The sequence below is a fragment of the Garra rufa genome, chromosome 7, assembly GCF_049309525.1.
Source record: "Garra rufa chromosome 7, GarRuf1.0, whole genome shotgun sequence".
Classification (NCBI taxonomy): Eukaryota; Metazoa; Chordata; class Actinopteri; order Cypriniformes; family Cyprinidae; genus Garra; species Garra rufa.
Genome location: NC_133367.1, coordinates 42,555,641 through 42,581,222, shown reverse-complemented (window position 1 = coordinate 42,581,222; position 25,582 = coordinate 42,555,641). Strand labels below are relative to the sequence as shown.

The 25,582-nt window shown below is 36.1% G+C and overlaps 1 protein-coding gene across 1 annotated transcript in view; it reads left to right on the top strand.

The window, feature by feature from the left end:
• Positions 1-25,582, top strand: part of anos1b (anosmin 1b) — a 103,480-nt gene that overhangs the window by 10,701 nt on the left and 67,197 nt on the right. Inside the window, exon 2 of the mRNA XM_073844775.1 lies at positions 7,119-7,166. Within this exon, the coding sequence (XP_073700876.1) occupies positions 7,119-7,166 (48 nt within the window). The remainder of the gene's footprint in view (positions 1-7,118; positions 7,167-25,582) is intronic.

Below are 25,582 nucleotides of genomic sequence, written 5' to 3'. Positions count from 1 at the left end.
AAGCCGCTTCAGGGCAGGTGCGTGCGTTGCTAGACCCTTTTTACTGGGGCATGTGCCCAGTGAAAATCTGCTGTGCCCCAGTAAAATCTCAAGTTTGAGTTATAATTTACTTTGATAATCCCGAAATAAAGACATTAAACTATATGCAACAACTGAATTGATGCTTCTAAAAGCAACGCAGTTTAATGGAAGACTATGCACGCAGAAATCCATGCCCGTGCGCGTCTGTATATAACGGCAACGCGCACGTTGTGCCGCCTTTTGCGCTGAAGTACTTGGTTACACAAGTTTGTATAGGTAGTTATGTTGTAAATGCAATTGTCAAGCAGTTTGTGATGCATTTTGGAAACAGGAGATGAGTGCCTGATCTAATGCGTCACCTGGCCCGTTCTCGAAGACTTACTTTTAGTCATTATTTGGGTAGCACACATATTCTGAAAATGCCTTCAGCAGAATTCAAATTAGCCATTTTAATCTAGATTAATCTAGATTAATTCCAAAATTTAATCTAGATTAAAAAAATGAATCTATGCCCACCCCTAATATATATATATATATATATATATATATATATATATATATATATAGGTCAGCAACCAATTAAAAGTCATAATTTTCTTATCCTCATGTCGTGCTAGTTGTATTACTTTCTTTTGATCATCAGCAGAAAATAGAAAAAAATATGCCTTGTGAAAGTATTCAAACCCCTTAATTTTTTTCACATTTTGTTGCCTTATGTTGAACTGGATCAAATTACTTTTTTCACATCAAGCTACACTCCATACACCATAATGGCAAAGAAAAAAATGGATTTAATGGTTTGGTAATGATTTAATGATTTGGAAAGGCACACACATCTTAATAAAAGGTCTAACAACTGAAAATGCATATCAGAGCAAAAACCAAGCCCTGAAGTCAAAAGAACTATCTCTAGAGCTCAGAGCTGCTTTGAAGGTTCACAGAAGCATGTAGTCTCCCTTATCCATAATGGAAGAAGTTTGAAATGACCAGGACTCATCGTAGAGTTGGCCTCCTGGCCAAACTGAGCAATTGATGGAGAAGGGCCTTGGTTAAACTGGTGTCCAAGAAACTAAAGCACCAAAAGATTGAGATAGCCTTAATGAAAACACAGTTCAGAGCATTCAGAAGCACAGACTGGGCTGAAAGTTTACCTTGCAACAGGACAACGACCCTTAGCACACAGCAAGAGTCTCATACACAACTCTGAATGTCCTTGAGTGGTCCAGCCAGAGCCTGGGCTTAAACCCAATCAAACTGCCAGACCCATCCAAGCTGACAGAGCTTGAGAGGTGAAGAGGTGAGGTGAAGAATGGCAGACAATTGCCAAATGTTGATGTGCAAATCTTGCATCATACCCAAAAAGACTTGAGGCTGTAAAGGTGCTTCAGCCAAGTACTGAGTTAAGGGTATGAATACTTATGCAATGTACTTATTTCAGTTTTTAACTTTAATACATATATGAAGTTGTGATAATTCTGTTTTTTTCTTTGTGGTGCATGGAGTGTAGACTGATGTGGGGGAAAAATAATTTAAAACACTTTCACAACGCACTGTATATGAAAAGCAATGGCACTAAAAACTTTAAAGCTCCAAATGAAGACTTTAAGGTACGAAAATGTCTTTTTTCACTCTCAAATCAAACCTAAGGGTTCTCTAAGGGTCACCCATAGAGAACTAACCTCAAATTTGATCACTTCATGTGATGAACAGATTTAATTATAGGCTTTTATTTAGTTATATAAACACTGAGAGATCATTAAATATGGTAAACACTGAAGTTCAACCATATTTGCTTGGCATGCAAGAACAAACCATAATTGGTTCTCGCTCATTAAGCAAGCATGTTTGCCATATTTGATAAGCTCTATGTACTGTATGTGCATTCATCAGGGTTTATTAACGTATAAAAGCCTAAATGTCTCTTGGATAAAACCACTCTATTCATGTGGATTACGTACTTTTACAATGTCTTTTTTGAAGATTCAAAATCTTGGTTGCCTCAGATTTCATTAAAAGTATAATATAAGAGACATTTAGGCTTATAGACAACTCTGTGAATTTCCTTGAGTGGTTCAGCCAGAGCCTGGGCTTGAACTCAATCAAACATTTCTGGAGAAACCTTAAAATCTCTGCCAGAACCCATCCAAGCTGACAGAGCTTGAGAGATGAAGAGGTGAGGTGAAGAATGGCAGATAATTGCCCAATTTTGATGTGCAAATCTTGAAACATACCCAAAAAGACTTAAGGCTATAAAGGTGCGTCATATACTGAGTTAAGTTTGTGAATAATACTTGTGTAATGTACTTATTTCAGGTTTGTTTTTTTTTTTTGTTTTTTTTGTTTTTTTTATAAATTGTGACAATTCTGTTTTTTGCTTTGTGGTGCATGGAGTGTAGATTTATTCTAAACAGAGCAGAAGGGCTTATTGAAAATGCAAATTCATTCTCTGCCAGCAGATGGCACTTTTCACCAGGAATATAACAGTGAAAGCTAACACCATGTTTCCTGATGATATCTCCCAAGGGTAACATGTAAAGCGTAAAAAGTATTGGCCCTAGTACTGAGCCTTGAGGTACTCCATACTGCACTTGTGATTGATATGATACTTTGTCATTCACTGACACCAACTGATGGCGGTCAGATAAGATTTTCAAGTATGTTCAAAAGAATGTTGTGGTCAATAGTGTCAAATGCAGCACTAAGATCCAGCAGCACTAATAGAGAGATACAACCATGACCAGATGATAAGAGCAGGTTATTTGCTACTCTAAAGAGCAGTCTCAGTACTATGACGGTCTAAATCCTGACTGGAATTCTTCACAGATACCATTTTTCTGTAAGAAGGAACATAATTGGGAGTATACTACCTTTTCTAGTATCTTTGACAGAAAAGGGAGATTCGGACAGAAGGATGCATTTCTTACAAGATCTGGCAATTGGACAACCATGGAATACTTATAAATAGAGCTCATGCTTGCTTGATGAGCGATAACCAGTGAGGTTTGTTCTCTTTGGGTGACCCTTTCATTTGATTTGAGAGTGAAACTAGAAGATTTTGTGGGATTAGTTCACTTTCAGAACAAAAATTTACAGATTTACTGACCCCCGTGTCATGTCTTTCTTTCTTCAGTAGTAAAGAATTCAGAATTTCCCTCCATATAATTCTATATAGTTATATAGTTCTATGGTGCCCCTAACTTTCAAAATGTAGTTTAAATGCATCTTCAAATAATCCCAGCCGAGGAAGAAGGGTCTTATCTAGTGAAACGATTATTTTATTATTATTATTTTTATTATTTATTATTTTATATTATTTTCTAAACAAATTGACAATTTCTATACTTTTTAACCTCAAATGCTCGTCTCTGAGTTGCGCATGCGTAGTCTGTGTGATCCGGGTCAATACAGTTAGGGTTTGTTGAAAAACTCCCATCTCGTTTTCTTCCCCAACTTCAAAATCATCCCACAATGCTGCAGAAGTACCAACCCAGTGTTTACAAAGTGAACATACATAGAAGATCAAATGGCCTTTTTCCAAAAAAGGTAAAACCTCAATGTAGGATGATTTTGTACAAATTGGGACTTTTTTTGACATAACCTAACTGTACAAGACGAGCATTTGAGGTTAAAAAAGTATAGAAATTGTCAATTTGTTTAGAAAATATCTGATCGTTTCGCTAGATAAGTCCCTTCTTCCTCGGCTGGGATTGTTTAGAGCCCTTCGAAGCTGCATTGAAACTGCATTTTGGAAGTTCAAACTCGTGGGCACCATAGAAGTCCACTATATGGAGAGAAATCTTGTAATGTTTTCCTCAAAAAACATTATTTCTGTACGACTGAAGAAAGAAAGCATTTTGATTGACAAAGGGGTGAGTACATTATCTGTAGATTTTTGTTCTGGAAGTGAACTAATCCTTTAATGTCCTTTGTTGGAGCTTGAAAGTTTTGAGTCCCATTGCCTTTCGTAATATGGACAAAAACGTCCGAAACACTTCTGAAAATTCTTCTTGTTCTGATGGTTAAAAGAAAGTAATACGACTTGAGGATGAGAAAATAATGACTTTTAATTAGCTCCTTTCCCATTTCTGATGAAATAGCATTTGAAATATAAATCAGTAAGATGGTAAGTGTATGTTAGTTTTGGCTGGACTTCAGAAGACACATGCCACAGACAGACCTTTGAGCTGAGCTTTACTCCGTCATATATTTATCCTTGACTGTCTAAGCAAACACATCACAGTTCATGAACCGCACCGATGATTACTTATAGTTGTTTAATATACCTTAACAGTGATGAATAGCAGCCTACAGTCGGTTTATTTTGGTAGAACGTTGTTATCAGCTGGATAAATGGTTTTTACGGTTCAATCTAAATCTCTCATTAAGAGGAAAAGGCTCTGTTCTTTCCTAAGTGGGCAGGACATGTCTTCAGCTCCTAAGACTAAGGGTTTAACTTCAATTTAATCTTCTTGTTTTATGTGTTTAAAGAAAAAAAAACACATCTAAAACAAACTTAAGAGGATTTCTGTTTTATCTCTTGATGAAAGTTTGTGAAACAGACCTGTAAGTGTTATGGGTTTAGTTGGTTTAGTTTAAAGGTGTGGAGTGAGAGCTTTAGTCTGGGAAGCTCATCAAGAAGGATTTAGCCTTGATGTGATCTCCTGAGATGATGTTACGCTCCAGCATTCCTTTGGAGATCACTACTGGAGACTCAATGGGCTCTCTCTGTCCCTAAAGTCCTAATTAAAACCTCACAAAAGACTTGTGAGACCTCAGAGGAGGCGTGACTCACGTTTGCTGAGGATAAATATTGGTTACCCAGAGGGAGTGTCTGGAGGATTACTGTGGCGTTCGCCTGTATGATGATCGCTCTTATATTTGTTTGCTGTTGGGGACTGCCCCAATAATGCCGGTTTTTTAAGGGTATTAACCACTTCAGTACTCTGATCAGGGAGTCGGAGTCATCAAATTTCTTTCCACCATTTATTTATGTGCAGGGTTTCACCATATACACACTGATGCATTGGAGGTAGTTTCTGCAATAAACAATAAATCAGAAATAAATAACTAAATTTAAACAATAAATGTAAGTGTGACACATAAATATACTGTTACAATGAACAGCGCACTTTTCACATTAAGCAATATTAACAACTTGGTTGGTGGACGAATAATTACTGGAGTAACAGAATATAAAGAAGCATATACAACAACTTAAGGTACATTATACGATGTCCTCATCACAATATGAAACATTAATTGTATAGAATCTATCACACAAATCAGCAACATGTTTAAACAAGATACTAATAACAGCTAGCAAGATAAGCCGCGATGCTAGCGGCATTTTCACGTGCATTTCACATGCTGAACTAATTATCATAAAGATCGCGAAAACCAACAATATCACAAAGGCTTAATATCTCAAACAGATTCAGCGGTATAAACGTCCAGTGTTACACACATAAAGTCATAAAGCAAACTTACTTTGTCAATAACTTTGCCCTGCACTTGACGGTGCTGCACAGGTGGAAAACTGCGTCACATTCTGATAGCTCTGCATGCGTAACCAATAGCGCAACACTTACGCCGAACACGTATCATAATAAAAGTTGCATCTTGCATATTTACATAATACAAGCTCTTACCAAATATAAAAGTATAAGAGACATTAAAAGTAAAGAATTCACAACATTTGCCTTCGCCATCATTTCAGAGCAGCACTCAGATGGCATTTTACATGAAGTTACAGAAGAGCCTTTGTGTTTGTGGTGTCTGCCGTCTCATCATTCCCCAAGACATTGTGACATAATAAAAGTCCAAACACAGACACTCTGAACCGTCATTCATTAGCTGTGGTTAAATCCTCATCACCACTTTTCCGAAACAAGGTTTGGTTAGGTGTTGACATACTCTTGAGGCTGTGGTTATGGTGTGTTTACTTCCTCATACATGATTCATTCTTGCCCTATGCTGGAAGGAATTCTGACCTCAGGCTTTATATGCCACTGAGAGCAAATACATATTGTAGACATGGTTTATGAATGACAGTAGTCTGGTCTCCTGTGTTAAGAACTTGCCAAAATTTTAACTCGATGTAGGCATTCATTGAGAATATATAAGAGATTGGTTCAATTTGTGTTACCCATGTCTTGTTTAGTTCTTGTTATGAAGTATAGTTAAGTTGGCTTGAGAAAGACTTAGACTTAATTTCTGCCAGAGTTGTGGATTTGAGTTGCATGACTCAAGACTTGATTCGGACTCGAGTCCAAAATTTGATGACTTGTGACTTGACTTGACATAATCAAAGAAGACTTGCGACTCAACTTAGACTTTGACAGCTATGACTGAAGACTTGACTTTGACTTGAACCCTGTGACTCGGCAAGTCTGACGCCCATTTTACAGACAAAATGTATTTAGCCAGAAATCATGCACCGTAATCATAATATTTGACTCAATTGATCAATTAAAATCACTGAATCGTTAACAAATTAAACAGTGAATTTAAAATTAAGTATTTATTCAATTAGGCCTTTATTTGTTCACCAACAATGATTAATTTCTCAATGAAACACCACTAATTATTACATATTTTATAATTACAGCTACTATAGACTATTATTGACTTTAAATTCACTGTAGTAAGTAATACACAGACACTAATTTGGTCAAACAGCACTAATGACTTGTTTAGGACTTGAAGCTTAAAGTTGAGTACTTGCAACTCGACTTGGATTGTCCGTCATGACTTGGAACTTGACTTGTGACTTGTCTGTCTGGACTTGGGACTTGACTCAAGACTTGATTGCAAAGATTCGAGACTTACTTGTGACTTCCCTCTTGCCTCTTTCAACTCTTTGCCTGCAGTATGTGATACAATTGTGAAGTCCTGTTTGTTGTATTCTTGTTCAATGTCAAACTGACCACAATCTTCCCACACCCTCAGAAAGTATTTATACATTCCCATATGTCAGAGCGCTCTGACATATGGGAAGATCTCTATTGTATGAGCAAAATTATACGGTGAAATAAAATCTAAAAAGATCTAAAAAGTTGTAATATCATTGTAATTGTGTGTTTCTTGGTCTCTTTCAGAATGACCACGTGTTGGACTGGTGTGAAGACCACAGGAGATGTTCACAGGTAAGATGTGTTTTCAGATTAATGAGCTTGACATTATTCATTGAGCGCACAGCTTCTCACACTGCCTCAGTGCTGCTAAATAAAACTCTGTTCAAATGCAATTTCCTTTTATTACTAGGAAATGGCCAAAGGTTAATGCCTTTATACAAACCACATGCCCTGTACCTACACTAAACCTCTCTCATGTCTAATGGCTTCTGGAAACCCAACATAAACAGAACTGAGAGCCGCTGTTGTACCCAGGGCAATTTTTGGTCTTATTACAGCTCATTCCTTCCACTAGATTACAGTCATTTTAGGTTGTAGTACTGTAGGACAAAACGAGATGGCATTTAAATATTTTGGTGTTGCTTACACTTCCATTTTCTGAATATAAATTGAATTGTTGATAAGTCAACTTATTTTGTAATTCTTTCCCCTCCAACCATCTGTCATACAGAGATTGCTTTTCAGTTCCCAGTGGATAAAATCACTGTCACATTACAGAAGTAATGAGTAGTGAACATGCTTCATGTTGACTTTAAGACCAAGTTTGTTTTTCCTAATTGGTTTACCCCATGGGAAAATAAATAAGGACAGGTTAGGAGTAATGCAATAAGCATTTACAACACTCCTTCCACTAGAGTCCATTTGCAAGGACGCATTTACCACAAGAGCTCCCTGGATTTACATTACTTCAGGGAAATATTCAACCGGAGAGTGTGTCTCTATCAACGTTTTTGCAAAACTCCAAAACGGTGTCTATACGTTTAACTCCCTAATATTATAATTACAAGAATATCAATTAATGTTGTATTTTTGCACAGTCCATTGCACAATACTATGTAATTTTACCACAATGCATTGTTTGTAAAATAATACAATTTGATGTTTGCATCACATAACCAGCTTCACATATATGGCTTTTCTGATGCAGTAAACTTGCTAGGTAGTGCACTAGGCAGCATTGCACTTGTTTGGGTACCAGTCCAGTGAAGTATGAGACATAACAAAAGTGCTCAAAAATGCATTTTTAGGCTACATTTGCTGTTGTTAACACTATCAGTTAAGTTTAAGGTATGGTTTAATATTGCATCACTTAAACAGCTTCACATATATGGCTTTTCTGATGGAGTAAACTTACTAGGAAGCGCACCCAGTATAGCATAGCACTTGCTTGGGTATGAGTCCAGTGAAGCACGAGACATGACAAAAGTGCTCAAAAATGCATTTTTATGTCACATTTGCTGTTGCTTACACTATCATTTAAGGTTAAGGTAGGGTTTAGTGATCATTTAATGTTGCATCTTTGCGCAGTCCATTGCACAATACTATGTTATGACCTCCAAACAATTTTACCACAGTGCATTATTTGTAAACTAATACAATTTGATGTTTGCATCACATAACCAGCTTCACATATATGGCTTTTCTGATGCAGTAAACTTGCTAGGTAGTGCACCCGGTACAGCATTGCACTTGTTTGGGTGTGAGTCCCGTGAAGTATGAGACATGACAAAAGTGCTCAAAAATGCATTTTTAGGCTACATTTGCTGTTGGTAACACTATCAGTTAAGTTTAAGGTATGGTTTAATATTGCATCACTTAAACAGCTTCACATATATGGCTTTTCTGATGTCGTAAACTTGCTAGGAAGCGCACCCGGTACAGCACTGCACTTGCTTGGGTACAAATCCAGTGGAGCATGAGACATGACAAAAGTGCTCAAAAATGCATGTTTATGTCACATCGCTGTTGCTAACACTATTGGTTAAGTTTAAGGTGGGGTTAAGTGTAGGTGCTACGTTATTATCAAATGCGAGCACTGCCGGATTGAAGTTCATCTATTTTGGATAAAATTAAACACTGGACTTTTCTCCTTGAAAAAGTTAGAACCAACATAATATTTTGCTGTGAGCATGGGTTGGAATCAGTAGCAATGCTGTTAACCCAGACAATACACTAGCAGTTTTTTAACCTTTTCAAATGGCGCATACCACACTTATGTTTCACTCAAACAGTCCCAGTTGTGGTTTAATATTAGCTCTCAAAAGCAGGGTCAGATCAGAGGAACTGAGACTGAAGTGGACCATGAAGAATACCCAGGACTGAGTTGTTTTAGGTATGGTGATATGCAACCGTAATTGCCCTTCGATAAGCTAGTAAACATGGTTAGCTCATTAATAGTAATTGCCTAAACCCAGACATCTCTGGCTGCTGTCCGCCAATCACCAACCGCCGCTGCTCGCCCTGAGGGCCAGAGCTTTAAAATCCCTGAATGAAAAAGAGCAAAAACATTCCTCGTGAAAGCCGTATTTCTCACACCAAGCGTTTAAGCCGTCCTAATTGCTTTCAGATGGAAGTAATCCACCGTCAGCCCTTCCAATAACAGGTAAAGTAAATGTTGTGTTTCTTATGAAAATAAGCTGTGTTCACATCCTCCTGGGCTGAGCTGCGTCTCTAAAAGAGCGCTTGAAATTAGCTCCTGTTTATTCGTTTAAAGCCCAGGCCAGGAAGACGCCGTTTTTTTCTGTTTTCTTGTAATGACTTGTGAAGGACTTTCTACGTCTCGAATTTTTTGTTTGTATATTTTGAGCGCATGATCAGTTGATTCCCTCCTATCTCTTACAAAAAATGTGTTTTACTCAAGTGTGCTCTTATTATACTTATTTTAAACGCAAACAATAAGAATGTAAACATTCGGTCTACTGTTTATGTGCTTATAGTACTTGTATACTTTATACTAAATCATACTTTGTGGATCATACAAGCTATTTTCCTTCCATAATGTCTTCTTTCAGACTAGTGGAAAGAAAACATACAAAATACACATTTGAGTGTTTATTTTATTACAGCTTAATCTATGTGCATCTGTAGGTGTCAATTATACAGTACATACACTACACTGTAAAAAGTTTACAGTGACTTAAACTTAAAAACCTAAATTCAGCAGCTGCCTTAAGATTTTAATTTAAATCAGCTTAAAACTACAAGTCTTTTTAACTTATTACAAAAAAAATTAGTTGATTTAACTTGTGAGTTTACATGACTTAAGTTGATTAAACTTAAAATCTTAAGGCAGCTGCTAAACTTAAGTTTTTAAGTTGAAACTGCTGAAAACTTTTTACAGTGTACCGCTCAAAAGTTTGGGATCAGTAAAATCAGACTACAAAAAAAAAACAGAACAATAATACTGCAAAATACATTCAAAAATGGTTTCCTGTGATGCAAAGCTGAGTTTTCGCAAAAAAAGTATAACAGTTTCCAAAAATATATTAAGCAACACAACTGTTTTCAACACCGATAATAAATCAATACATTAGAATACATTATAACATTTCAGAAAAGTTTTAATGCAATATTCAATGTGTAAATGCACTGTGATTTTTAATTTAATTATACATATGTGGTTTATTTCATTAAGTTCACTTAAATGAACTTTTTCACTGCAAAAAAGGCTTATCTTACGTATTTTTGTCTTGTTTCTAGTCAAAATATCTAAATCTTATATCTATTCTTAATGCATTTACTAGATAAGCAAAATGACATATTTAGCCTTGTTTTCAGAGGAAAAGACTAAATTAAGTGCAGTTTGCTCAAAATAAGTAAAACTATCTGCCAGTGGGGTACCTAAAATACTCTTGTTTTAAGAATATTTTGCTTACACCACTGGCAGATCATTTTACACTGCACAGATTTTCTTAGATTTCTTTGTCTTGTTTCCAGCCAAAATATCTAAAAATTCTTAAATCAAGAAGGATTTTCTAGACGAGTAAAAATCATTGTCTTGTTTTCAGAAAAAACAAGTCCAAAGTAAGTGCATTTTTCTGTTTGAAATATATTTTTTTGCTTACCCCATTGGCAGATTATTTAGCTTGTTTCAAGAAAAAAAAATACTGATAAAATAAGCCTTTTTTGCAGTGTTCGAAAGGAATATGAAATGCACAAGCTAGAGTTAAACAGCATCTGTGTTAGTAGCTTGATCAGGGCGTCACCCCAGCACTTGTCCAGTCTTATCCGTCAGGCTTGACCCGGGGTGAACGGGAAAGCTGTCAGATGTTTGACTGTGGCAACACACGCAGTTTACAACGCCTCTGGAACGGGATTAACCCCACCGAAGCCACTCTCTCTTTTCTTAAGTAAAGCTTAGAAGCAGATGGAGGCCTGTGGCCTGCTGGGGTTGACCCGGGTTGGGCTGGGGCTCAAGCTCTGGACCCTGATCAGCAGGTGAGCCTGAACGCCCGGAGGGTCACGAGGGCCAGCGCATGAGGGTCACTCTGTGTGTGGCCGCCTGAGCTGCTGTTCAGTCTCTGAAGCCACAAGGGCACTGACGGCCACTGCTGACTCAGCAGGTTCCTGGTTTTAAGGGGCGTATTGTTTTGAGATTTGGGGAGTTCATCACGTTTAACAGTTCCTGGAAGCTTCAAAGGAGGTCTTATTCCAGGTTTGTTTGGCAACTGTGATTGTAGAGGTTTAAAATGGGTCTCATTAGGTATCTGAAAGCAGTGATATTATGTGACCCTGGACCACAAAACCAGTCTTAAGTCGCTGGGGTATATTTGTAGCAATAGCCAAAAATACATTGTATGGGTCAAAATTATTGATTTTTCTTTTATGTCAAAAATCATTAGGAAATTAAGTAAAGATCATGTTACATTAAGTTTTTTGTAAAATTCCTACTGTAAACCTATCAAAATGTAATTTTTGATTAGTAATATGCATTGTTAAGAACTTAATTTGGACAACTTTAAAGGTGATTTTCTCAGTATTTTGATTTTTTTGCACCCTTAGATTCCAGATTTTCAAACCGATGTATCTCGGCCAAATATTGTCCTATCCTAACAAACCATACATCAATAGAAAGATTATTTATTGAGCTTTCATATGATGTATATATCTCAGTTTTGTAAAATTTAACCTTATGACTGGTTTTGTGGTCCAGGGTCACATATATAGTTTCTCATGCTGATAAATCAGCCTGGTAGTGCTCTTATTACAGTAAGCAACCTTAAAAATACTGGAGGTTTCACAGTACTCACTGTGAAAAATGCTTTTCTAAAATTGTTTGTCTTGTTTCCAACCAAAATATCTAAAAATTCTTAAATCAAGAAGGATTTTTTAAACAAGTAAAAATTATTGTCTTGTTTTCAGAAAATACAAAATTAAACAGAGTTTTTGCTTAGAACAAGAAAAATCTGTCAGTTGGGTAAACAAAATTAGCTTATTTCAAACTGAAAATTAGATATTTTTTCTTACCCCATTGCCAGATTATTTAGCTTGTTTCAAGCAAAAACACTCTTAATTTTGACTTGTTTGTCTCAAAAACTAATTTTTAGATAATATGGACGCCTGCTGTGTCCATATTATGGCAGCAAACTTCCTTGACTATTACAACGGAATGGGAGTGTAGTTCCTAATCTTATCGGCCTAGAAAATCACATCTTTACATTTTCCGCAGGTCTTAGTACACGATATAACTACAGAAGAGTAAAGTTTTAAATAGGACAAATACCAAAACTCGTTGGTCATTTTTGAACGCAATGCTATATTGGTCTAATAGGATTCAATGATCTATGCTAAGCTATGCTAAAAGTGATATCGCCAGAACAGGAGAACGGCTGAATGGATTTCAAAACGGTAAAACTGAACTTATTAACTCGGGGGAGTTGGAGAATGAGCCTATTTCCAAAAAAAGTGGAGTGTTCCTTTAAAGGCATTTTGCTTAAAACAAGACTAAATATCTTATGTCATTTTGCTTATCTAGTACATGCATCTTAATTTAACAATTTTTAGATATTTTGACTAGAAACAAGACAAAAATACTAATAAAATAAGCAGGGTTTTTTTTGCAGTGTTTGAAAGGAATATCTTCAAATGCACAAGCTACACAGCAAAAAATGCTTTTCTTACTTAGATTTTTAGTCTTGCTTCCAGCCAAAATATCTGAAAATCCTTAAATCAAGAAGAATTTAGACGAGTTAAAATTATTTTCTTGTTTTCAGAAAAAAAGGAAAATTAAGTGAGTTTTTGATTAGAACAAGAAAAATTATCTACCAATGGGGTAAAAAAAAAAAGATCTTATTTCAAATTAAAAACACAATTATTTTTCTTACCCCATTGCCAGATTATTTTGCTTGTTTCAAGCAAAAACACTCTTAATTTTGACTTGTTTTTCTCGAAAACTAATTTGTTACTTGATTTAAGAATTTTTAGAATTTTCCCTCAAAACAAGACAAAAAAATCTAAGTAAGAAAAGCATTTTTGTAGTGTATCAAAAGGTAATAGGTAAGCAAAAACTCACTTAATTTTGACTTGTTTTTTTTTCTGTATTTTTCTGTACTTTACTCATCTAGAAATTCCTTATTGATTTAAAACTTTTTAGATATTTTGGCTGGAAACAAGACTAAAAAATCTAAGTAAGAAAAGCATTTTTTGCAGTTTAACATTGTCAATCAAAACTAGCCCAAAACTAACCCAAATACCATGCCACTTCTATGCCACTTGCTACAATGCATATTTTACAGTCACTGCTGTGCATTACACACAATTTCAACTTGAAAATCACAGAACAGTAGTAATCATAAACACAGTCTGTTGTTATAAATCATCTTTCATTAAGGTTAACAGGTGGTGAACAAAATCTGGTAACACTTTAGAATAGGGAACACATATTCACTATTGGCTTTTCCCTCAATAAATTCCTAATTTGCTGCTTATTAATAAGTAAGGTACACTCTTAAAAATAAAGGTGCTTCATGTTACCATAGAAGAACCTTTTTTGTTTAAATGGTTCCATGAAGAACCTTTCAGTTTCACAAAAGGTTCTTTGTGTCGAAAGAAGGTTCTTCAGATTAAAAAGGTAAGAAAGAGATGGTTCTTTGACTGAATGGTTCTTTGTGGAACAAAAAATGGTTCATAATGACATAGTTGTTATTTGTAATGTCTTTTCACATTCACACACACTAGGCATTAAGGTTTAAGATCTTTTTGAATATACTCAACTTATAGAAACATATGGCTTGGATTTAAGTTAAGCTGAGCATTAAAATGACTTTATAGTGACCTAACTTTTTCAGTTTATCTAAATTGTGTATCAGTTTGTTGAACAAACTAAAAAAAGGGTTATATAGAGTTAATTCTAAACAACAAAACGAGTCACAGACATGTTAAAGTGGAAGAAACTTAAAGGAGAACACTAATCTCAGTGATGACATAAAACTTTTACAATAAAATACAAAAACACTACATCTAATCCCTAAAAATCCAATGGCCTAAAAGTTGACTTAAAAGTTCCAGAAAAGTTTGTCTGCCAACATGGGTTTTGTATTTTAACAGTGATAAAGTACTTGATAAAGTGATTGAAGTATTGTGACAGCTTTACTGTCAATGATTTTTTCCAGAAGCTTAAATACATCAATTTTGTAACATTAAACCCCGGTTCAAACAGTTCCACGCTCAAAGCGCTCTGCGCATTCTCATTCAAAGCAGCAAATAATGGCAACAGCATGAAATCGACTGTGGTTTTCACCTAAAGCATACATTTAGCTTCAAAACCACAGAGAGTCTCAAAGCCAACATTAGAGTTCCTAAAGTAAACCGTGGTTGGTTACCATTTACATATCTGAAATATGCTCTGTTACCTTTAACGGCACGTAAAATAGTTTATGATGACGGATTCATTCGAACCATATGAGAGTTTCTGCAGGCTGGTGAACTCCGTGGCCTTGTGTCGTAGTTTCTCCTCCACCCTGAGCAACATGTTTGCTGTGAGCGTGTTGCGTGTGGCCTGCAGACACCTGAACTGCAATGGCAAGTCAATGGATTGCAGACATTAGGAACACCCAGGTTGTTCCCATAATGCACCGGTGCTGATTTAAAGTGCAAGCAACGGATGTTTTCCAGTTCATTTGCTGCCCCGTGTGACACCTTTAATGACCGGCCCGTCCTGCGTTCGTCAAGGAAGCTGATGTTTCACTACGAAGGCGTTCGAATGTTGACTAGAGCGCTCTTAGTCTGAATTAAAGATGCTTCTGCACATATGGTTTTTGTCATAGTGCATGGTGCATTTGGAGCCCATGAGAACGTACATGTCAAGACACTAAATCAGAACATGCAGCCTTCCTTTATTATCATGAACGGGCGAAATAAGAACGCTAAGAGGATAAGAAGAGACCTCAGGACAGAGTCTTTCAAAATCAAGTCCAAGATGATTTGTGTTTCGTTCGGGGGGTGGTATGGACGTTTGTCATCGGCTTCCATATGGATAAGCCATTTGAGTTATTCTTGACATTGAGAAATGGATGGACTTCCACTCTGTCTCGTGCTGCATCTCCTAATGTTTCAGTTTTTGGCGTCTGGCGTTTGAAGGTTCATCGGAGGTGAGGCCTGGAACTCAGGCTACCGTTGCATTTTCCATTGGCCTCTTGCGGCGAGCACAGCTTTCTCCAATTTTTTGCCATCTTGTTCTGCACGGCTTTCAAAAGGTCTCGGAGGGTCTGCGCCGCTTCTCAGAAAGATTTTCTCAATTTGTTCCACCACGTCACAGACCCCTTTAAAGCTCCGCTGGTTTATGATGACAATACGTTCAGAAGAAATGCTTTTTTGCCACTGCAAAAAAAATGATTTCTGACTATTTTTGTCTTGTTTTCTAGTACACTCTTAAAAATAAAGATGATTTAAACGGTTTTTCAAGCAATACCATTTTTGTCCACTTCTTGCTTACCTTTTTTACCTTATTTGCCAAAAAGAACCTTTTGTGAAACAGAAAGGTTCTTCAGATGTTAAAGGTTCATTATGGAACCATTTAGACAAAAAGGTTCTTCTATGGCATCGTGAAGCACCTTTATTTTTAAGAGTGTATAAGTATCTAAAAATATTGAATCAGGATGCATTTACTTGAAGTAAAATGACTTAAGATATTTTGTCCTTTTCTGAAAAAAATTATAACAATTTTGTTCGTTTTTGCTTAAGGCGAGACACTGCAGGTGAATAGGGTAAAAAAAAATTACTTACCCAGGTGATTGATTACATTGATAATTCCAAACATTTTTTGTATTACAAGTTTTCTAAAATGTTTGGTTTAAATATGCAAATTAGGTATTATTTAATGAAATATGCGCTAATTTGCATACATTTCTAGTACGAAAAAAAAAACACGAGATCAGTCAGTTTCAAAATTCTTTTTTTGACATATTAGAGTCAAATGTTTTTACAGAGGGAATTTTGCCTCATTTTGTCAAAACTAAAACACACAAAAACAATTTTTTTACAAGTTTTGGGGGAATAAAATGTATAAAATCAAGCAAATTATATATGAACAAATCCCTCTGTAAAAACCTTCAGAATATAGAAAGGAATAAAACTGTAAAGTGTGGTGTGTGTAAGTGCTACTGAAGTGGAGATTTATTGCTCAGTGTAGGAGGAAAAACTCATTTTGAGAAAACTACCTTTAAAAATATAGATTGTAATTGAAATCTATTGACACAAATAGATAAAGTGCTATAAAAGAAACACTTAACAGTGTCTTTTGGATGTTTTCTTTCCACGCTTTTTGAAAAACCAAAAAGCCTGGTGCATGAAAAAACAGCATTTTTGCCTGCAGTGTCTCCCCTTAAAGCGAGCAAAAATATCCGCCAATGGGGTAAGAAAAATAATCTTAATTAAAAGGCTAAACAAGATTATTTTTCTTGCTCCATTGGTGGATATTTTTGCTTTTTTTTTAAGCACAAACGAACAGAATTTTGATTTTTTTATTCAGAAAAACTAGACATAATATCTTAATTCATTTTACTTGTCAGGTAAATGCATCTTGATTCAAGAATTTTTAGATATATATACTAGAAAACAAGACATAAATAATTTTTGCGGTGTGTGATCAGATGATTATCCGGTAACACTACAAGGTTCCATTTGTTAACGATAGCTAACTTGATTGCATGAACAGTAATAAAATACTTAGTACTTAGTCTTAGTCTTACAGTCTTACATTTTAGTCTTACTTAGTCTTACACTTTAAAAAAGAAAGTTTATCTATGGTTCATAAAGAACCGTTTAACTATCAATGAAATTTTCCATTGCACAAACGTTTTTGTATAGTGAAAAAAGGTTATTTAGATATGCTTCGCTATGAGGAAAAATTGGTTCTTGTAAGAACTGTTGACTAAAACAACAACAACAAAAATTCTATAACATTGCTCATATGGGAGCTTTATTTTTACATGTCTAGTTAATTTCTAATACATTATTAAAGGTGTAGTTCACCCAAAGACATTTTTTTAATTGTTGGTATCCAAATATTGCCAGTAGCCATTGACTTCCATAGTTTTTTTTTTTCCATACTATGGCAGTCAATGCCTACCGTCAACTGTTTGTTCAACAGAAGAAAGAAACTTATATAGATTTGGAACCACTTGAGGGAGACTAAAAGTGACCCTGAATTACAAAACCAGTCATAAGGGTCAATTTTTTTAAATTGAAATTGATACATCACCTGAAAGCTGAGTAAATAAGCTTTCCATTGATGGTATGGTTTGTTAGGATAGGCCAATATTTGGCCGAGGCACAATCTGAGGGTGCAAAAAGCAATGCAGATTACTAATTAAAAATTAAGTTTTGATATATTTATGGTAGGAAATTTACAAAATATCTTCATGGAACATGATCTTTACTTAATAAGATTTCTAGCATAAAAGAGAAATCAATCATTTTGGCCCAATGTTCATTTTCAACAATGACCAATTGTGTCTTTAACAACAGTAACACTTTATTTTGATGGTGTTCTTTAGTCAAGTAACTGTGCAACTGCATGTGAACTACTTGTCATTTTAGTATTAGTAGACTGTCTGCTTAATATCTGCTAACACTTTATTTTGATGCTTCACCAACATCGCCGTAGCCAGCTATGAGATCACAGAGGTCTGGTCCTCGGTAGATTTTTAAAACTGCTCTTATGGGTGTCTGCATGTATAATCCAGTTTATACAAGTTTGCAAGAATGTTTAGCGACTGTGGTTTGAACATGATCCGAAATGTTGTGGAGTGAATGTGGTTTGAGAGTTGTAAGTGAGGGCACAGGCATAGCCTCCGCCGTGTTGCCAGATCCAACTATATTATAAGCATCTTTGGACTTGTCTTTTCCACTTAATTTGACACTTTAGCAAGGTTTAGGGTTAGCGGCAAATGTATATGATCGTATTTACAAAAGATACAAACTAATATTAGTTTATTTTATTTATTTTTTTTATTATTTTTTTTTGTTTGTTTGTTTTTAGTTTTTTTGTTTTTTACATAGGAATATCTGGCACTTAAACTGACAGTAATAAAAAAGCCCATGGACAGGGTACTGTCACGGTCCGTGTGAGGAAGATAGTCATACAAGGGCGAAAGGTCACAATAAAGTCTTTACTTTAATCCAAACAGGTGATACAACAGGTAAAACCACAGAGTAGAAACACGTACATAACTTTGAGACCGGACAATAAACACTGAACTGAAACCAACTTATAAAGACTGGTGATTACAATGAACTAATTTAGACACAGGTGATACAAGGTAACTAATAATGACTAAACAAGGACAGGAAACAGGAACAACCATATATGGGCACATGAGGGAGAAACTTACACACACAGGCAAGGGGTGTGACAGTTCACCCCCCTCCCGGAAGGCGCGACCTCACGCCATAGAAAAAGAAAAGGGATGGACGGAGGGGACTTAGGAGGCAGACAAAGAAGTGTATGTGGGATGGAAACAGGAAGTCTGTATAGGAGGAGGCTTCAGTGGAGGAGCAAGAGTCCATGACAGATCAGATGGAGGGAGGAGCCAATGAGGAGACAGAAGAGTCCAGGGCAGATCAGATGGAGGGAGGAGCCATGGAAGAGACAGAAGGGTCCAGGGCGGATCAGACAGAGGGAGGAGCCAATGAGGAGACAGAAGGGTCCAGGGCAGATCAGATGGAGGGAGGAGCCATGGAAGAGACAGAAGTGTCCAGGGCAGATCAGACAGAGGGAGGAGCCAATGAGGAGACAGAAGGGTCCAGGGTGGATCAGACAGAGGGAGGAGCCAATGAGGAGACAGAAGGGTCCAGGGCGGATCAGACAGAGGGAGGAGCCAATGAGGAGACAGAAGGGTCCAGTGGTGGCAGAACTGAGGCAGCAGGACTGATAGGAGGGGGCACAGTCAAGTGTGTCTGGGGTTCATCTAGTTGACATGGTCTCCACTGACATTCAGGGCTGTAGAGGTCGTCTCTATCTAGGCTAGGTGTGGACTGGATCTGGGGGACTACAGGGACCATCTGATCTGGATACAGACTGGATCTGGTGGCTACGGTGACCTCGGAATAAGAACAAAACAGACTAATATTAGTGCAGATGCCATTCTTCTTTCGATGCAACAAGTACATCAGGTATTATGGGAAGTGTTTCCGGTTCCAGTTGACCTAATAATGCAGCCTAACAATCCTTTAACGAATTTGGATTATAGGAATGTGTTAAGTGTAGGCCAGGTTAAAGAGATGTGTCTTTAATCAAGATTTAAACTGAGTGTGTCTGCCTCCTGAACAGTGTTAGGTAGATTGTTCCAGAGTTTAGGCGCTAAATAAGAAAATGATCTGCCGCCCGCAATTGATTTTGATACTCTAGGTATTATCAAATATGCTCATACTTTCTGGTTCTAGTAAGAACTCTAACTGTTGCATTTTGGACCAGTTGGAGTTTGTTTATCAAGCGTGCAGAACAACCACCCAATAAAGCATTACAGTAATCTATTCTTGAGGTCATGAATGCATGAATTAACATTTCGGCATTGGACATTGACAGCATAGGTCGTAATTTTGTTATATTTTTAAGATGCATCTATCTAATGCTAGAAATGTACATTTCAAACAAAAGGTTGCTATCGAATAGCACACCTAGGTTCCTGATGATGAAGAATTGACAGAGCAGTCATCGAGTATTAGACATTGTTTTATGTTATCAGATGCAGAGGTTTTAGGTCCAATAGTTAACACCTCTGTTATTTTTTTTTTTGTTGTTGTTTTTTTTTTTTTCAGAATTTAGCAGTAAGAAATTACTTGTCATCCAGTTTTTTATATCATCTATGCATTCCGTTAGTTTTTTTAAATTGGTATGTTTCGTCGGACCACAAAGAAATATAGAGTCGAGTATCATCAGCATAACAGTGAAAGCTAACACCATGTTTCCTGATGATATCTCCCAAGAGTAACATGTAAAGCATAAAAAGTAATGGCCCTAGTACTGAGCCTTGAGGTACTCCATACTGCACTTGTGATGGATATAATACCTCGTCATTCACTGCCACAAACTGATGGCGGTCATATAAGTACGATTTGAACCATGCCAATGCACTACCACTAATGCCAACATAATTTCGAAGTCTATTCAAAAGAATTTTGTGGTCAATAGTGTCAAACACAGCACTAAGATCCAGCAGCACTAATAGAGAGATACAACCACGATCAGATGATAAGAGAAGGTCATTTGTAACTCTAATAGGAGCAGTCTCAGTACCATGATTCGGTCTAAATCCTAACTGGAAGTCTTCACAGATATAACTTTCTGTAATAAGTAACATAATTGTGAGGATACTACCTGTTCTATTATCTTTGACAGAAAAGAGAGATTCAAGATTGGTCTGTAATTAGTTCATTCGTTGGGGTCAAGTTGAGAGACTTTATAACAGCCAGTTTAAAGGTTTTGAAGACATTTCCTAGTGACAATAATGAATTAGTAATATTAAGAAGAGGATCTATGACTTCTGGATGCACCTCTTTTAGTAACTTCGATGGAATAGGGTTTAACATACATGTTAGACATTGAACTGACTATAAGTAACTTTGCAAGTACATGTCAACTTATTCCACGAACACTAACCTAACAGTCTATTCTGCTTATTCTCTAATGACTGGTAGCTGACATGTAGTTGCAAAGTTACTTATCAACAAAGTATAACCTTATTATCCAACATTAATAAAGACGAGTAAATGCTATAACAAGTGTACTGCTCAGAGTTATTGTAAGTGTGACAGAATATTTATTTATAACTAGTGAAGTCACAAATGTTTGGCGACAGTCAAGTAAGACACTGTAAGGCTAAAGACAAAGCACTTGGCAAAAAAACTTGAGTTTTAGGCACTCTTCATCATCAAATAATTTGATTGAATTATTGTTCATGCACAACATCTGAGCTCAATCTTAATTTTGCAATGACCTTGAAAGTGCTTTATGGGTGCCTGTTTTTAGTTGTCTGTTGCAGTTATTATTGAGCATTCGGCATCATGTTTCTGACGCCAGTGACTCATTTCGTTTTCTTGGCCCCATGTGGTCCCATTCATTTCCATCACACCTCGCTTGTTTATCTCAATATTTGAGCCAGGAGACAGTCCAAAACACCTTTATTAGTTGTTGGTTATTTCTTATTTCCCTTTTTAAGACTCTCAGACTATTCTGGTTAGACTTTGGCAATAGAAAAACCACTTTTGGTTCCACAAAGAACAATTAAAGAACCATCTCTTTCTTATCTTTTTATAATCTGAAGGACCTTTTTTCACCACAAAGAACCTTTTGTGTATAGTGTATAGACGAAGCACCCAACGTTCTATGAATATGTTGTCTATCAGAATATCTGCCAGTTGCTTCAAGGATATTGAAGCAGGCAATCAGCTTTTCACTCTTCTCTTCAAAACTGTCCACACTGGTTTGATCGTGTTCAAGTCAGCTGGTTGATCTGGCCAAGACAGATGTTGAAGTTCATCTTGTCCAGGTTTTATGATCATAACTCCATATTTTATGCATTTTCAGTTGGTTTCTATGATAAAATTTTTAAGTAATTGCAGCTCTTTCATGCATGTTGGCTTTGTGAAGTTTTCTGTGGTTGGTTTTTATGGCAACATGGTCTTCAAAGTGAATATTGAGGTTTGCTGTCAGTTCTGTGTTGTTTGGACACAATCCCTCATAGCGTTTGACAGTCTCTATCACTCACTTTCAGTTTTCACCCACTATTTTAAGTCTGGCCATGCTTTGCATATGCAGTCATGATCGTAAAGAGTGTTGATCTTCAAACACTAAACAGTTTGGCTTTTAAGGTTACAGATGCTCCTGCTAAACATGCTCCCATGATTTGCTCTTTCTCAGAAACTGATGCAAAACTAAACTGCAAAGATGTTTTTTTCTGTATAAACAAATGTACAGATGAGGTTCATGGCCAGTTCGCCTTCTTAACCCCGATTGATTTGATTGTACCTTATAAAAGACCCAGTTGAAAGTGATTAACACAGCAGCTACTGAGAGGAAAGTACTTCGTAAGCAAGCGAGATATTGATATCACCTCCACAGCAGATGTTCCAAACTCACTCGCAGATGTTTGCAACTATGGGGAAACGTTTAAGAGGTTTTTGAACTCAAAGCGTGTCAAGTTCAATCTGATGTTTCTGTAAACGTGAATCTGCTTTTATTTGTCCTAATGCGAATGCGCTGAGCGTTTCTTTCTTGTTGTTTCAAACGGTGATGTATAACAACTGAAGTCATATGGACTCATTTTCTGATGTTTTTGTGCTGCTTTCATGTCCTTTTTTGATCTTGACACACTGAGAAAAAAAAATAGATTTTGCACCAATTTTAGAAAAGAAATTATAATTTGTTACAGCCTTAAAAGTTCTTCTCAGACTGTTTAAATGGTTTGGGTCCAACCTTAAATTTTTATTTAAGTTGGTTTGAGAAAGCCAACTTGCTAAAATGCTATTTAAACTTATAGGTATTATTCTTCTTCGGTTTTCCTAAAAATGATGATGAAAACTGGGGAAAATCCCATAGACTTACATTGAGGGAATGGTCAAATGATCAACACTATTCAAACTCCAACTGACAAAACTCCCACAATCCCTTGAGACTCAATCAAACTGCCCTTCTATGGGATATATTTATAATACAATCAAACTCATTCAAACTCATCTATCTATCTAAATCATTCTAACAATATGCTAATCATTCTAGAATCATGCTAGTAACTTGCCAATCATGCTAATAAGATGATAATCATGTTAGAAACATGTTAGTGATTTGCTAGTCATGCTAGCAACATGCTATGGACATGCTAGTCATTTTAAAACATGCTAGTAACTAGCTAATCATGCTAATAACATGATAATCATGTTAGAAACATGTTAGAAACATACTAGTAACATGCTAATCATGCTAGTGACATGCTAGTCATGTTAAAACATGTTAGTAACTAATTTGCTAACAACTTGCTAATCATGCTAACGTGTTAGAAAATGCAAGTAACATGTCAATCATGCTAATGACATGTTAGAAACATGCTAGCAACTTGCTAATTAACTTGTTAATCATGGTAGAAACTAGTGACATGCTAATCATGCTATTAATTTGCTAATCATGCTAGAAACATACTAGCAACTTGCTAATCATGCTACAAACATGCTAGAAACATGTTAGCAACTTGATAATCATGTTAGAAACTTACTAGCAACTTGCTTTTAAACTTCTAAAACTTCTTAAACTTTTTAAATTTCTTTAAAATTTTCAAACCTAAAGTTTGTCTTGCCTAACTTTTTTTATCTAGCCTAAATATCTCTTTTCTAACATTAAATATCTCTTTTCCCAAAGAAGCATCTTTTTTGTCTAAATGGTTCCATAAAGAACCTTTAGCATCTGAAGAACCTTTCTGTTTCACAAAAGGTTCTTTGTGGCGAAAGAAGGTTCTTCAGATTATGAAAAGGTTAGATATGTTTTGTTTGTGGAACCAAATTGGTTCTTCTATGGCAATGCTTGAAGAACCCTTTAAAGCACCTTTATTTTTAAGAGTGTATGTATAAAACTGTGCAACAGGTTTATTTCTACGACTACTAACGATAGATTGAAGAGCTCATATGCTCTTAAGCAGAAATGAGGTCAGGTAGCAGGAATGGATTTGACTGGACAGGAGCCCTCATGACTGCTTCATTCATCTGGTGACTCTGATGTCTTTTTTATGATGAGGAATGGGCTTTTATCTTCATGAAGAGGTTTTCCATACTGCCGTCGAGCCACAACTTCTCACACATTTTTTTTCAGCCAGGCCTGAATGTCATCTGCCTCTTTTTAAAGGGAAGAGACAGTAAAACAGCAGGACAGCTGGAGAGTCAAACTCTTTGCAGGTTCCGAGGTTGCCACCATACAGACGTCAGAATAGTTCAGAATAGATGCTTGTTCAAGCACTTGTGCCTCGTTGGAGTTGCTAAATTAGTTCAGTCTGGGTTATTGCATTTCTCATGTGTGTAGCCTAATATTCAGTTTAAACCAGAACAAAAAAAAAAAAAAAAAAAAAGCAGACTCAAAAATGTGTGGAAAAAGCTAGAGATGTGTTGAACCAGAGCTACGCTAAATGTGCAACTTGAGTCCATCTGCACATCCTGTGATTTTCAGTATGGAACTGGAGATGTCAGAAATGTGTGGAAATATGAAGCATGGTTCTCTCAAAAATGAAACTTGTCATCATTCCCTCTCCCTCATGTTGTTCCAAACACATATGTCTTTCTTGCTTTAGTTAACCATCAAATGAATGTTTTCATGCAATTCTTGAGATTTGATGAAATTTAGGAATTCCACAGCATAAAGATTAAACAAAACTTTTTTTTTCTGAAAATAAAATAAATAAATGCACTTTTTCAGTGCAGTAAAGGTACTTCACGATGCAATAGAAGAACCTTTTTTGTCATTTGATGAAATTTAGGAATTCCACAACATAAAAACGGCTAAACACTTTTGTTACCCAGTGTTGTCCCATCATTAACCTGTAAAAAGAGTCTTTCTCCATCATTTAATGCTACATCAGTTATAGACTTTGATCTTCAGTTTCAAACTGTATTTTTGTTTCGTAATAATAATAGGTGTTATGATTATTTTATAGCTTTATTGTATAATCACAAAATTTTGACCAAATTGCACAGTCCTACAAAAAAAAAAAAAAACAGCATAATCCAATTTTTATTTGTTCATTCATTTGCTTGTTATATCCTAACTGCAATTAGATTTTTCCCCCAAATCATGTAGCATTGCTTGCATTCAGATCTGCCTTTTTCTGTATTGATAATCCAGTTGTTCTGGATTGCATTGGATGTACTAGGATTCGTCACTACTTCTGTTGCATTTCGACTTTAAATATATTGCATGCACTGATGCTAATAACTCATGCTAGCAACTAAGTTATGTTAGCAACATGCTAGTAACTGACTAATCATGCTAGTATCATGCAAGTAACATGCTAATTGTGTTAAAATAATGCTAGAAACATGTTAGAAACATGCTAATTGCGATATCAACATGCTAGCCAGATGCTGATCAGGATAAAATCATGCTAGCAACATGCTAATCATGCTAGAAACGGACATGATAGTAACTTAATCATACTAAAAAACATGCTAGT